Here is a 13,427-nt window from a genome sequence, read left to right as displayed (position 1 = left end):
CAAGGTAGGCCAACCCGAGTTCTAAGAGGAAATGGAAGATCCCTATCATTAAAAGGGCTCTTTAGACTTATTATTTGCTAATGGAGTCCATGTTTGCTGAGTGTCCCGAAGCCCAGAAAAGAATCTGAGCCCCAGAGAAAAGGGGGCTGTGTCCCCTTGTGAAGAATGCATGAATTATGTCTTCTTTGGCAGTTGAGCTGTAAAGATAAGAAAAGGACTGAAATAAGAACCTTCCAACATCTCATCTCAGCCAAGGGTTCTGGGGAAAGAGTTGTGAACACTAGCCAGATCAGGATGACAGACAATAGAAGATACAAGAGGATGGGTGCAAGTATGTTCTGAGCTAGAAAGTTGGTGGCAATCTCCTGCAATGGTCAACAGAGAGATTACTTGGGTCTCTGTATGAGTCGTTGGGTCAAGAGCCATCTGACACAAGAGTTGGTTGCACTTCTGTTAATGTAGCCTACAATTGCATTAGCTGTTTTGGCAACCATATGATTCTGTTGACTCATATGAGCTTTAAGTCAACCCAAATGGCTAGGCTTCTTCCAAGACATTGCTCTTAAGCTTTGTCTCTTACCCATCTTTGAACAGTTGAGTTCTTCTTCTTCTTCTTTTTCTTCTTCTTCTTCTTTTAAGATTTTATTTATTTTACTTATTTGAGAGAGAGAGAGAGAGAGAGAGAGAATGCACAGAGGGAAGAGGGTGAGGGAGAGAATCTCAAGCAGATTCTCCACTGAGCACAGAGCCCAACTTGGCTTTATCCCATGACCCTGAGATCATGACCTGAGCTGGAATCAAGAATTAACCAACTTGCTTAACCAACTGAGCCAGCCAGGTGGCCCTGGACAGTTGAATTCTTAAACTCAGGAGTAAATCTTTACATTTATTCCTATCAAATTTCAACTTGGAGTTCTATTGGATCAGTGTAAGTCAGGCAATATTTTAATTCTGATTCTGTCATTTTATATGTTTACTCTCTCTCTCCAAGCTTTGAGTCATTTGCAGATTTGATCCTTTTTGTTAAAAGGTTAAAGAAACAAGTTGACATTGATATTTCAGGAAGGCTCTATGAATATAATATTTAGCCAACTAAATTATGTAAATTGTTTTGTCTTAGAAATACCTTGCCCCCCCCCCCCAAAAAAAAAAGAAATACCTTGGCCAAATATGTTTCTGATATTTGTATATGGCGCTTTCCCACTGATTAGGAAAATCTTCTCAAAAAAGGAAACCTGAATAGAACACCTGACTTGTTCCTTGTACACTCAAGCTAGTTCCTAAAGGTGCCTTTTTAAGTGCCTCTGTTTAATAATCTATATTTTTAGAATCCTTTCCAGTGGTCTGCTGGTAAATCTTTGGTGTTGTTTTTAGAATTCATGCCCTTTGGAAATCTAGAACTACACTTACCCATCCATCCTGGCTTTCTAGCATCTATCCCAGTCTTTGCCATGTTTCAGTTAGTGACAAGGTTTTGGGGATCATACTTGCAAAATCTTTTGGTTCCTGGGATTTGGCAAATCTGGACTTGATAACTAGAATTTCTTTAAAGCAGCTATCAGCTTTCTCACTGCCCTCTGGGTCTTCTGTTTTTACTTTGACATCTGCTAACTTGACGCCATCTGCACCAAGCAGTGACCCTCCCTGCTCTTCCTCAGACACTAAGGAGCTCTTTGTGTTGTCCCTAGTATTTTTTGCAGCCTCAGCTCACTCTGGGTTTCAGCTTCCCCTCTACCCTGACTTTGATCTCTTTGCACAGCATTTGGATTCGTCCTTGGCCAAGAGCCATGTCCTCCATCACCTCTGCATGCCTGGCCTCTGAGAGAGTTCCCAATGCCTCTCCATTTCTTTCATCACTGAGATCTCTGATTACTATGTGGTTATGCTTAGTATTTCTGAGAATCCCTCACTAACAATCGATTGTTTTAGAGCCTTCGGCCATGGGTGCACATCTATTTTTCATTTTTTATTTGCCAAGTCTCTCTTTTTTTGACATACAACAAATCTAACTAGAGTAAATCTAAGAAAACACTGAAATTTATTTTATGGGCCTATCAGTATCTCTTAGAGGCTAAAGGCAGGAATTTGAGTGGGCCTCAGGAAATCCTGGAATCAGGGGCTGGAAAGTCAATGGGTTTCACTGTCTCTGTCTCTGGTCTCCAATTCTCAGGGGGCATCTGCTTCATTCTCTCTCTGTGCAGACTGGTTTTCTCTGCTTTCCTGGACCTCATGGCAGAAAATCATAGACCCACAGCTCCTAAGTTTACATGTCATGTGTCCAGCTCCCCAAAGAGATGAGCCTACCGTCTCCCAGCTCTAAACTCCAGTTCGCAGGAGTCAGAACCTAACTGGCCCAGCCTGTCAAACACCCACTATAATCCAACCAGCCAGAAACATGTTGTTCAAATGTGGCCATAGGCCCTACTCTCCTGCTATGGATTAGATAGGCAATTCCTAGAAAAGCAGGGGGAGGAACACAACCTAATATCTACTCTTTACTCATTCATTCAGCAAATATTTATCATGTGTTCAAACATTGTTTTAGTTGTTAGGGACACTACAGGGAAAGCAAAAGAGAATCTTTAAAAATTCTATTCCACTAAATGCAAGGTACATTTCTAACTCTTCTGCACATCACCCTTTTTTGTATTGTGACATGGTCCATTTCTACTCTTTCTATATTAGTAACTGTCTTGTTTATTAAAAAATTTTTTAAAAGATTTTATTTATTCATAAGAGACACATAGAGAGGCAGAGGTACAAGGAAGAGAGAGAAGCAGGCTCCCTACAGGGAGCCCGATGCAGGACTTGATCCTGGGACTTCAGGATCATGCCCTGAGCCGAAGGCAGATGCCCAACCACTGAGTCACCCAGGTGCCCCAGTAACTGTCTTGTTTAGAGCAGCATTTTTTCCTTGGATACCCACTGACTTGGAATCCACTTACTTGAGGGAGATATGCTAAAGAAACACATAAATGAATTATCCAGATACCGGGCTTTCCTAGACAGAAAGTCCCATGGAATATTAAGCCTGTCCAAGGAAGATGAAAATTGCATCTCTGGTTTTTGTTTTTTTAAAGATTTTATTTATTTATTCATGAGAGACACAGAGAGAGGCAGAGACATAGGCAGAGAGAGAAGTAGGTTTCTTGCAAGGAGTCTGATGTGGGACTTGATCCCAGGACCCCAGAATCATGACCTGAGCCAAAGGCAGATGCTCGAGCCCAGAGCCACCGAGGCATCCCTGCATCCCTGGTTTTGTAGCTTGATTGCATTTAGTGGGCGGGTACTATGGAAAGAAGACACAGGATTGAAAAGGCCAATTACATTCTGTTGGGCCTGACCCAGTCATACAGGTCCTTTAAAAGGGAGTCTAGTGGTCAGAGACTCAATGAAGTAGAGACCCTCTCTCCATGTCTGCCTTGAGGAAGCAAGAAGCATGTGCTCTACAGCTACAATCCTGACAATAACTTGCAGGAGTTTAGAAGAATATCCTTCCCCCATCAAGCCTTCAGATGAGGATGCAGCCCACACCCTGATCTCAGCTTCATGGGACTGAGCAGAAGACCAGCTAAGTGATGCCCATATTCCACACCCATGAAAACTGTGAAAGAGTAAACATGTGTTATTTCAAGCCACTAAATTGGTGGTAATTTGTTATGTAGCCATAGAAAACTAATACAATGATAGATTAGACAAAACAATCTTATAATGTATTCCTGGAAAAGGAAGACTTTTCATACTGAGGCTTTCAACTAATGTTTCTGAACAATAGGATCCATGCTGAGTGTTCCATATGCTCTTTGTGAAATCCAGACCAAGTTTATATATAGTACATGAAGTCCTGAGGGGTTCCTATCTGGTACTTGATGTAAACATCCACTTGATGTTAGAGTTGAGGCCATAGAAAGAATATACTTTTCCCTATCATTACAAATGTACCTTACTTTATATAAATAAGTGACAGATTATATAAAAATATATTTTTCAAATAGGATGCAATTTTCTAAGTTTTTGATTCATTTGCCCAATTAGCAAGTCTATATAGAACCTGCCATGTGCCTAGACTAAATCAAGTGTGAAGAAAGATAAAGGAAAATAGAGACATGGTTTGACCATTTGAGGTGCCTGTGATAGAAGCCTCACCTAGTTAAAAACCTTAAAGAACCATCAAACATAGGGCAGCCCAGGTGGCTCAGCTGTTTAGTGCCACCTTCAGCCCAGGGCGTGACCCTGGAGACCTGGGATCCAGTCCCACATCCGGCTCCCTGTGAGGAGCCTGCTTCTCCCTCTGCCTGTGTCTCTGCCTCTCTTTCTCTCTGTGTACACACTCTCATGAATAAATAAATAAAATATTAAAAAAAAGAACCATCAAACACTAAATGCTAAAAGTGGGGATGAGGAGGTAGCTGCTGAGTGCTAAGGAATAATGGAAATTACAAGTTAGATTTCACAGACTCCTTCAGAGAAAAGGGAAAGCACTGGAATGTTCTTAGCTTCCAGCTGATTGAATAAATGCAATAGGAGTTCTGTGACCTTTTAGCTACTCATGCCTAAATCCTGCTTATTCTGAATTTTAGAGTAATTTCAAAGGTAGTGAGCCGAAACTTTGTTATCCAAACGTCTGCAAAATTTATTCAAGAAATAATGTTTACAGAATACTTTCTATAACAAGTGCTGTCGTAGGAATGAGAACACAGTGGTATATCTATCAGAATGTTGTGTTTTTTCAAGTTTTTATTTATTTATTTAAATAATTTCTAGGGCACTCCCAGTGGCACAGCAGTTTACTGCTGCCTGCAGCCCAGGGTGTGATCCTGGAGACCTGGGATCGAGTCCCACTTCAGGCTCCCTGCATGGAGCCTGCTTCTCCCTCTGCCTCTCTCTCTCTCTCTCTCTCTCTCTCTCTCTCTCTGTGTGTGTGTGTGTGTGTGTGTCTCTCATGAATAAATAAATAAAATCTTTTTAAAAAATTAAATAATTTCTAAACCCAATGTGGGGCTGAAACAACCCCAAGATCAAGAGCTGCACATTCCTCCAACTGAGCCAGCCAGGCGCCCCTCTCTCAGAAGGTTTAAAACTATAACAAAAAAACCCCTATAAGTGATTTAAGCAATAAATATATTAATTACCTCGCCAAATAAAAAGTCCTGAGGTGGGTCCAAGATGGGTTCATTTAGGAGCTCACCAACATCATTAAAGATCCAGGTTTTGTTTTGTTTTGTTTTTCATATCCTTTTCCTCAAGACTCCGACTAGTACAATCTTTGCTGAATCTCCTCATGGTGACAAGAAAGCTGCCACTGTTCTAGGCACATCTTCACCGTACTGCCTGGGGGAGAAACAACTATTGTTTTTTCCCGTGTGTCTTTTTTTTTTTTTTTTTTTTTAATGAGGGGGAAAAAAATCTTTCCCAGAATTCCTTAGCAGACTTCCCCTAATGTCTTATTAACCAGAATTCTCTCTCAGGCTTGTGTCTAAATCACTGCCTGGGGCAGTGTTGGGGGCTTATCTTCCCCGAAGCACAGGGAAAGGAAGCACAGGGCCTCAGGAAAGCAGAGACTTGAACAAAAGTGGGGTTTTATGAAAAGGAGGAAGGGGAATGAAGGATGGCTGTAATGACAGGCCATCTACCAACAGTATCAATAACTGCTGTAATTACAGATGGTGGTAATGATTGTCTCTGGGTTGGGCCACAGAAACAACTTCACAGATGATATGCAGTTACAAATTGGGACAAACACCATGACCCGGGGCACCTGCCTGGCTCAGTCCGTAGATGTAATTCTTGATCTGAGGGTTCTGAGTACAGACCCCACATTGGGTGTAGAGCTTACTTAAAAAACAAAAAAACCCACTGTGACAGAGAGAACTGATGGCTGTGAGACCTCATCAGAGTGAGGTCATAGTCAAGAAAGGCCATTCAGAGGAAGTGAAAGATGAATAGGAACCAGAAGGCAGAGGTTTGAGGGAAGAGCATTCCAGGCAGAGGGAACAGGCCTGGCTGATTTGAGGACATGGGAAGGAAATGGGACTGGGCGGGAGGAGGAGAGGAGGGGACATGGCACAGAAAGAGCATGGGGCAGCAGGCAGGGTCCTCTCTGCAGCATGAGATGGAGTTTAGTTTGTATTCTAAGAGGACCATGAAGGCACTTGAAGGTTTCAAGACAGGGGCAGGAGGTGATCTGACTTGTTGTTTAAAAGCCCACTCAGGCTGCAGTGTGGAGAATGGATGACGGGACGGGGAGAGGTGAGGAGTGCCCGTGGCTTGGCAACAGGAGCGTGTTGGGAAAGGGGACAGAGCTGAGCATGGACGGCATTGCTGGTGCTCTGAGCTGATAAGGATGCGCCAGTCCCAGGACTTCCCCCCAGAAGTGTGCGGTCTGTTCCAGGGGCTGAGATGCACACACGCACACAGAACTCCGCTCTGACGGCGAAGGATAAGGGCCACGTGGGAGACGAAGGTGAGCTCACAGTCTGGGGGCCCTAGGGTGAGCCTGATTTCCAGGCGGCTTCGGAAGGCAGGTGATCTCTGAGCAGGCGCTGTGCAAGGTGAGTTTGGAGGTGCAGATGTGGAAAGGGCAGCCCAGGGAGAGGAAGCAGCTTGCACCAAAGCAAAGAAGCAGGAAATGCAGACCTAGAGGGCGGGGAACAAGTAGTAGTAGAGTTTGCCGGGCTTTGTGAAAGGACAATCCAGAGAATGAAGCTAGAAAAACCATGGGAGCCAGCTGGAGGGCATCTGTGCGTGGCAGGCTAGGAACAATAAGGTCAAAAAATATAAGGAATAACCACCACAAAAGTTTAAATAAAATCTAGGTTAGCTGCAAAACCACTTGATTTTCCTGGGAATAGTCAACATGCTAATCAAGTTCTGATGATTTATTCACAGAGTAGAGTCAACAGCATGGCCCTCTGGCATCACTGCCCCCTGTAGGTCATTTGCCAATGGTTTCTAACTTCTTTTGGGGATATCCCATCACCATTTCTTGAGTGTTGGTTCTGGAGATCCTAGCATAAGAAGACACAGGCCCAGCTCGCAGAGGCTCTCAGAGTTGAGCAGGTGAAGAAATAAATTGCAACAACTACAATGTAAATGTTAGGGAAGAGGGGGTACAAAGGAGAGGGAAGCCTACTAGCTGGAATGTGGTGCTGGATTTCATTGGGCTTGAAGCATGAGGAGGGGGTTCCCAGGCAAAGAAGTGACTTGGGCAGGGCTGCCAAACACAGTGGATGTCCTGTGTAGACACGTGCACGCACGCGCACACACACACACACACATGCACGCGGCTTCTCTATCTTCACACCTTCGGGTGTGCAAGCCCTACAGAATGTATGGTCTTAAATTTTATTTTCAGGCTGTTCGGGGGAAGTTGGGTGATAGCCGGTGAGCTCTTTCAGTTGCTACAGAACAAAGGGTGATCCCCATAAACATGCGTTTTAATTGCGAGGTCACCATTTGAGTAAGTCAAATTGATGACACCCTCTGCTCCCAGTCACTCTGTGGGGAGGTTTCACGGACTCTTCCTTTTCCAGCGAGGAAGGGAGCCTTCAACCTTAAATCGGGGAGACGGGGACATGCATGAGCTATCAGGGGCTCTTCCTAGCTTCAGTTGCTCACAGAAGGGCAGGAGAAGTCCTAACTCCCAGGCCTATCCGGCTCCTAATTTTGACATTTGCAGGAAACTGGTCGCCTCTGAGCTTCTGAAGTGTTTTACATAAACGTTATCTCAGATCCAGGTGGACACCCAAGAGCATCCCGTCGCAGCAATTTGTTAATTGCTCATTTTAGCTCAAGATGAACAAATGACTATATCCAGAGAGTCCGTGAGGTTATGAGGGATGGGAGCAAGGAATTCATTGAAGACCAGGAGGAAGCAGCCTCTCCTCCAGCATCCTCATTTAACAGGGGGTGGCGTGCATCACCTGCCACCACTGTCCCCAGCCCGGGGGCAGAGGCCCGAGCAGAAGCTGCCCCGAAGTGGGGGTGGAAGACAGGACGGCTGGGTGACAGAGCAGAAGCATTTTGGGGAAGTGACCCACGGCAGGACTTCCTCTCCCCCACACTCCGCCCCCGCCCGCCCTCTCACTCTCTGGGTCCCTTGTCTCTCTCACGGGAGGCTCGGGAGTCAGTTGCTCGAAAGGTGGGGACATTTCCTGAGCCTCTGCAACACCGAGAAGTCGTGTTAGGGGAGGTGGGCCGCGTCCTGAGCACCACGCCGGGGACCGCCGGCCTGCGGGCAGCGCTGCGCACCGAGACACCCGCTTGGCCTCTCCCGGGGTCCCCGCGGCCTCCCGGGCCCCTGGCAGGCGCCTGACCATGTCCCTGGCGGAGGCCATCAGCCTCTGGAATGAAGGGGTGCTGGCAGCCGACAAGAAGGACTGGAAGGGAGCCCTGGAGGCCTTCGCCGCCGTCCAGGACCCCCACTCCAGGATTTGCTTCAACGTGGGCTGCATGCACACCATCCTGGGAAACATGCCCGAGGCGGAGAAGGTGAGTGGAGGAGCCTCCCCCAGGGGCCTCCCCTCCCCTGCGCCCCGGGAATTAGCGGTTCTTCCCCCAGGCTGTGCTTTAGAAACCTCCGGGGAGCTTTCAAGCAACAAAAGCTGCCCAGGCCCCACCCCCCGGGATCCTGATTGAATCGGCCTGGGGAGGGGCCTGAGCCACCATCCTTTTGGTTTGTTTTTTTTTTGTTTTTTTTTTACAAGCTCCCCAGGTGGTTCCGCTGGGCACTGGCTGGGAACCATCAGCTGTGGGTTATGCTCTCCTTTCCTCTCCATCTATTACATTCAAATCATTCTGGAGTGGTTCTTTAACACCTCTGTGAAGACTCCCCTAGTGATGTTTTCTTCTATCAGCTCCTGCTGGCTACAGGATGTCCATCTCAAGGCTGCACACCGGGTTAGGAAGGCCGTCTTTTGGCTTTCCCGGCATTTCATCTCGGTGAGCTTTGTCTGCCCTAGCGATCAAGAGGAGGCACTTGAGGAAAAGGGGTTTCCTCTCAAGTGACAACCCTGATCAGTTATGCAGGGCACTTTTTTTTTTTTAGGATTCTGAGGCTGGCACAGGGGAACCTTACCATGATTGATTAATGATGTCTGCCTAGGGCATGCTATGGGGGTGTCCCAGCATTTCTTTCAAATATTTTTTCTCTCTCTCCTGTTCTCTTGTATGTGGTTGAGCATTCTCAGGGATCACTTTTTGGATTGGCCAGCCTAAGCCAGAGAGGGTTTGGAGTTTGGAAGCAGAAGATCTAGGATCAGAGTCCCAGCTCTGTCTCTGGACCTTGGTCTCTGGCAGGTCATGTAGACTTCTGGCTCTCAGCTTCCTGAGAGGGGCAAAGAGCAAGAGGATGAAACGAGGCACCAACTATTAAATGCTGGGTAACATCCACTGTTAAATGTAAATGTAAATAGTGGTTCTTATTTTCCCCTTTTACTGCCAGTCTTTGCAAGGGTGTGCGGACAGCTGACTGACTCCCGAGAATCTTTAAACAGCCAGTTCCTCCCACGGCCATCCTGACCGTGGCCATGACCAGCCAGTGAGCAAAGACAGAAGAGAGAAGCTACTGGAATACTCAGGAGGCCTGCTGAGTCCACGTGGGCCCTGGGGTGGGCAGATGGGAGCAGGAGAGGGCCTCACGGCTGGGCTGGTGGGAGGAGGACCACAGGCCCCACCTCCTCTCAGAGCTGGGCCAATAGCACCCCAGATTCTGGGGGCTGCTGGAGACAAAGTGCACACTGCTGGGGAGAGAGATGGGCCAGTGCGGCAGCCAGTCGGCACAGCTATGCCAGCAGGGGCTGCTGGACGAAGCTGGAACGGCCCTGGGTGGCCATCACCTCCCGCTTGCTCACTGCCAGGCCTCCCTCGCACTGTGCTAGAGTAGTCCTCACATTCTTCGGCTTCTGGCCCTCATTCACTGTGCCTTTCTTTGGTTTCCTGCATCATCCCTACTCTTGGCATTTTATATGCATTCTTATTATTTTAATTGCATAATATTTATTTACTCAATACTCACGTTTTGTTACTTTTATGATTTTAATCCAGTCACCTATCTTGAGAGGTAGATATTAACATTTCCATTTTACAGAGGTGTCTGACATCTAAGTCTCTTTCACCATCAAGATAGCGACTATGCTCCTAAACGGTCTTGCCTCTCCCTCTGGGCTCATCTCACCTTCCCCACTGCCTGGCCCCTTGACCACAGCTAGGCCCTTCTTCTCTCCACAGGCTTTCACCCGAAGCATTAACAAAGACAAGCACTTGGCAGTGGCCTACTTCCAAAGAGGGATGCTCTATTACCACATGGAGAAGTAAGTGCTCCAGTGTTGCTCAAGCTGGGGAAGTTTGTGGAGAAGCCCAGACATGGTCTTGGTGCTGCTAGGCTTGGTGTTTGGGAAGTATCTTTCCAGCTTCTGTTGGGAAGTGTGACTGGCCTTCTCTGGACAGTTATGAAATACATCAGCATGACGCAGAGGCCCTCCCCAGGGAAGGAGGGAGGGAAGGCAGGCCTGTCACCCAGTTAGAAATCAACTGTGTCACAGCGCACTACGTAGCCACCATACAGCTGGTGTGGCACCTCACCAGCATTCCTGATGGGTCAGAGCTTGGGGCAATGCTGCTTGGAAATATTTTAGCCATTAAGGGAACACCCATGATGGTCTTCTACTAGGAGGTAGTGAGCTATTTCACAATGAGGATTATCATGAAACCACATCAAGACCTTCCTTCATTCCTAAAAGATGTTGTTTTCAAAAGCCTGGTTTAATCCATTCAATGACATATAATTTAGCCACCAAGATAAGAATATAAACTATCATACGTATAAGGGTATAGTAATACAGATAAATAAGTGGCATATATATCAATATGGAAAAAAATCATAGTAGGTGTTAAATTTAAAACAGATTTCAAAACAGTGTGTATAACACAATCCCATTCCTGTTTCGCAGAATGGTCTGGAAGGCCATAGGCCCAAACGTTGCCAGCAGTTCTTTCCAGGGGGTGACATTGTAGGGATTTCCATTGTCCTCCCTCAGCCTACCTGTATTTTCTGGTATCTTTACAGTCACCATGAAACCATTAGTATAAAACCAAAGAAATAGAAAATGAAAGTTAATTCCCACTCCTTGCTCCCCATTACCCCCCAAAGAGACCTACAAATAACAAAGGAAAACTCTTCTAAGCACCAATTTAAAATCTTTTAGAGGATGGCAAACTTCCCGTTGTAGAAATTGCTCCATTAGTGGACACAAGTTCTAGGGAAGGAGAATTTGGCTCAACCTAAGGAAGAACTTTCAAACAGTGAAAATGAGGGTGGGGGCACCGTGTGGGTGGTGCAGTGTGTGTATGTGTGTGAACACACATGTGTACACACTTGTGTGTGAGCATGGGCAGCAGGTGAGGCAGGGCGTTGATGGATGGCAGAGAACATCCGGGCACTGGGGAGGGACAGGGCTCTCATCCAGTGCAGTCTTGAAATGCCTGGATTCCAGGGTTGGGTCAGAAGCAGCCGGGAGAGCTGCAGTGCTCCACTGTTGCTAGGGGCAACCACAGGAAGCTCAGAGGACTTGCAAGATGTAGATGCAATCACCTGAATGAGGAAAAGCAGGAGAGAAGTCTTCCCAAAGAACAGCCCCCCCACCCCCAACCCCCCACCCTCACCCCCAGGCCGCAGACACAGAGGCTATCTAGGGAGAGAAAGCCTGGAGCAGAGGGAAGAGACCCACAAGCATTTACCTTCTGGCGGCATCCTGCCTCTGTCTCCCTTCTTAAAGTTCTTCTTCCCCCTTACCTCATCCCTGAATTCTCCAGATGGATGAAATAAGAGCACAAATCCTCCAGCTGATCCTAAATCTCAAATGGCAAACTCTAAGGCCATCCTTTAACCAGCTCTCACAGCCTATAATGAGGGAAGACAACTAAGAAGGAAGGCTCCCAGAAGAAATTTCTACACAAAAATACCCAGAAGTCCCAGAACCCGAAAGGCTCAGATTCTGAGCAAAGCAGACAGATCTTAGAAAGATCTAAAAAGGAGGCTTAATTAGTCTGTGGTTGATAATAGTTAAATTCGAGAGAAAAATCTCCCACAGTTCATCTTCGAGTCTGCAACTATCTATTGAGGAAATACTGTAAATGAGGCACTAGTCTGCACTCTGAGCCACCTCCTTTTTTTTTGCTCACCCATATGCTTTGGTGTCCCCACTTCCCAAGGCTCTGCTCTTGACATTTTCCCCTTTTATTACAAGAGCAGTGGTTGAGTATTCTTTTTAGATTTATCTTATTTATTTTAGAGCGAGTTAAAGAGAGTTGGGGGAGGTGGGGTGGAGCGAACCTCAGGCAGACTCCCCACTGAGGGTAGAGCTCAACTCTGGGCTCCATCTCCCAACCCTGAGATCATGACCGGAGCCAAAACCAAGAGTCAGTTGCTTACGGACTGAGACACCCAGGCGCCCCAAGGTGGTGGTTTAATGGCAAAACGTATGGGCTGTCTTTCCAGAAACGCACACACAAGCACATACTTCTGTGTACAGTTTCAGGGGGTTCATTATCCCCTGAAATTCCATGATTGAACCCTGAGGGATCTCACCCTCTTCCATAGCATTGACCTCCACCTGTAGCCAGCCAGCTGCTAAATCTCTACCCGGGATCAACCCAGAGTGTCTCTTTTCCCAAACCTTGTCAAAATCTTAAATCCCAGACCCATTTTTCTCCACCAGCACTATAAGGTTTACACTCTCATTTTCACCAGGACTATTGAAATCACTTCCAAGTTGCTTTCCCAGGCCCTAGTCTTATCTTATTCCAGAGTGATCTTTAAGAAAATAAATGTGATCTGCTTATGAACTTCCAGTTGATAATAATAATTTGCCCTAAGGCGGCTGGCTCTCTTCTGTGCCCTTTCTTGTTTTGTTTTGTTTTGAGATTTCATTTATTTATTCATGAGAGACACAGAGAGAGAGAGAGGGGCAGAGACACAGGCAGAGGGAGAAGCAGGCCCCATATTTATTCATGAGAGACACAGAGAGAGAGAGGGGCAGAGACACAGGCAGAGGGAGAAGCAGGCCCCATATTTATTCATGAGAGACACACAGAGAGAGAGAGGGGCAGAGACACAGGCAGAGGGAGAAGCAGGCCCCATGCAGGGAGCCTGACGTGGGACTCGATCCCGGGCTGCCCTCTTCTGTGCCTTTTAAAATAACATCTGTCTATTCTGTGACCGATGTTGGCTTGTATAATTGTCTCCTCCACTACTTGGTGAGTTTCCTGAGAGAAGAAATTTTTCTTTATTCACTCTTGTATTTCCATGTCTATTCTGGTAGTTAATAAATGCTTATTGAGGGCAGCCCGGGGGCTTGGCGGTTTAGCGCAGCCTTTGACCCAGGGCGTGATGCTGGAGACCCGGGATCGAGTCCCACGACAGGCTCCCT

At 46.6% G+C, this 13,427-nt stretch overlaps 1 protein-coding gene and 1 long non-coding RNA gene across 2 annotated transcripts in view; one reads left to right on the top strand and one right to left on the bottom strand.

Annotated features, from left to right (window-relative positions):
- The window catches only part of LOC112648238 (uncharacterized), a 28,140-nt gene extending 22,304 nt beyond the window's left edge, over positions 1–5,836 (bottom strand). Inside the window, exons 1-2 of the long non-coding RNA XR_003128847.2 lie at positions 5,759–5,836; positions 5,133–5,327 (exon numbers count right to left, since the gene is read on the bottom strand). This is a non-coding gene — a long non-coding RNA (uncharacterized LOC112648238). The remainder of the gene's footprint in view (positions 1–5,132; positions 5,328–5,758) is intronic.
- A 2,238-nt stretch (positions 5,837–8,074) lies between these two features.
- The window catches only part of NCF2 (neutrophil cytosolic factor 2), a 30,222-nt gene continuing 24,869 nt past the window's right edge, over positions 8,075–13,427 (top strand). Inside the window, exons 1-2 of the mRNA XM_025430059.3 lie at positions 8,075–8,490; positions 10,228–10,310. Of these exons, the coding sequence (XP_025285844.1) occupies positions 8,317–8,490; positions 10,228–10,310 (257 nt within the window). The 5' untranslated portion in view covers positions 8,075–8,316. The remainder of the gene's footprint in view (positions 8,491–10,227; positions 10,311–13,427) is intronic.

The sequence above is a fragment of the Canis lupus genome, chromosome 7, assembly GCF_003254725.2.
Source record: "Canis lupus dingo isolate Sandy chromosome 7, ASM325472v2, whole genome shotgun sequence".
In the NCBI taxonomy this organism is placed as follows: domain Eukaryota; kingdom Metazoa; phylum Chordata; class Mammalia; order Carnivora; family Canidae; genus Canis; species Canis lupus.
This window is presented reverse-complemented; position numbering and strand designations above follow the sequence as displayed.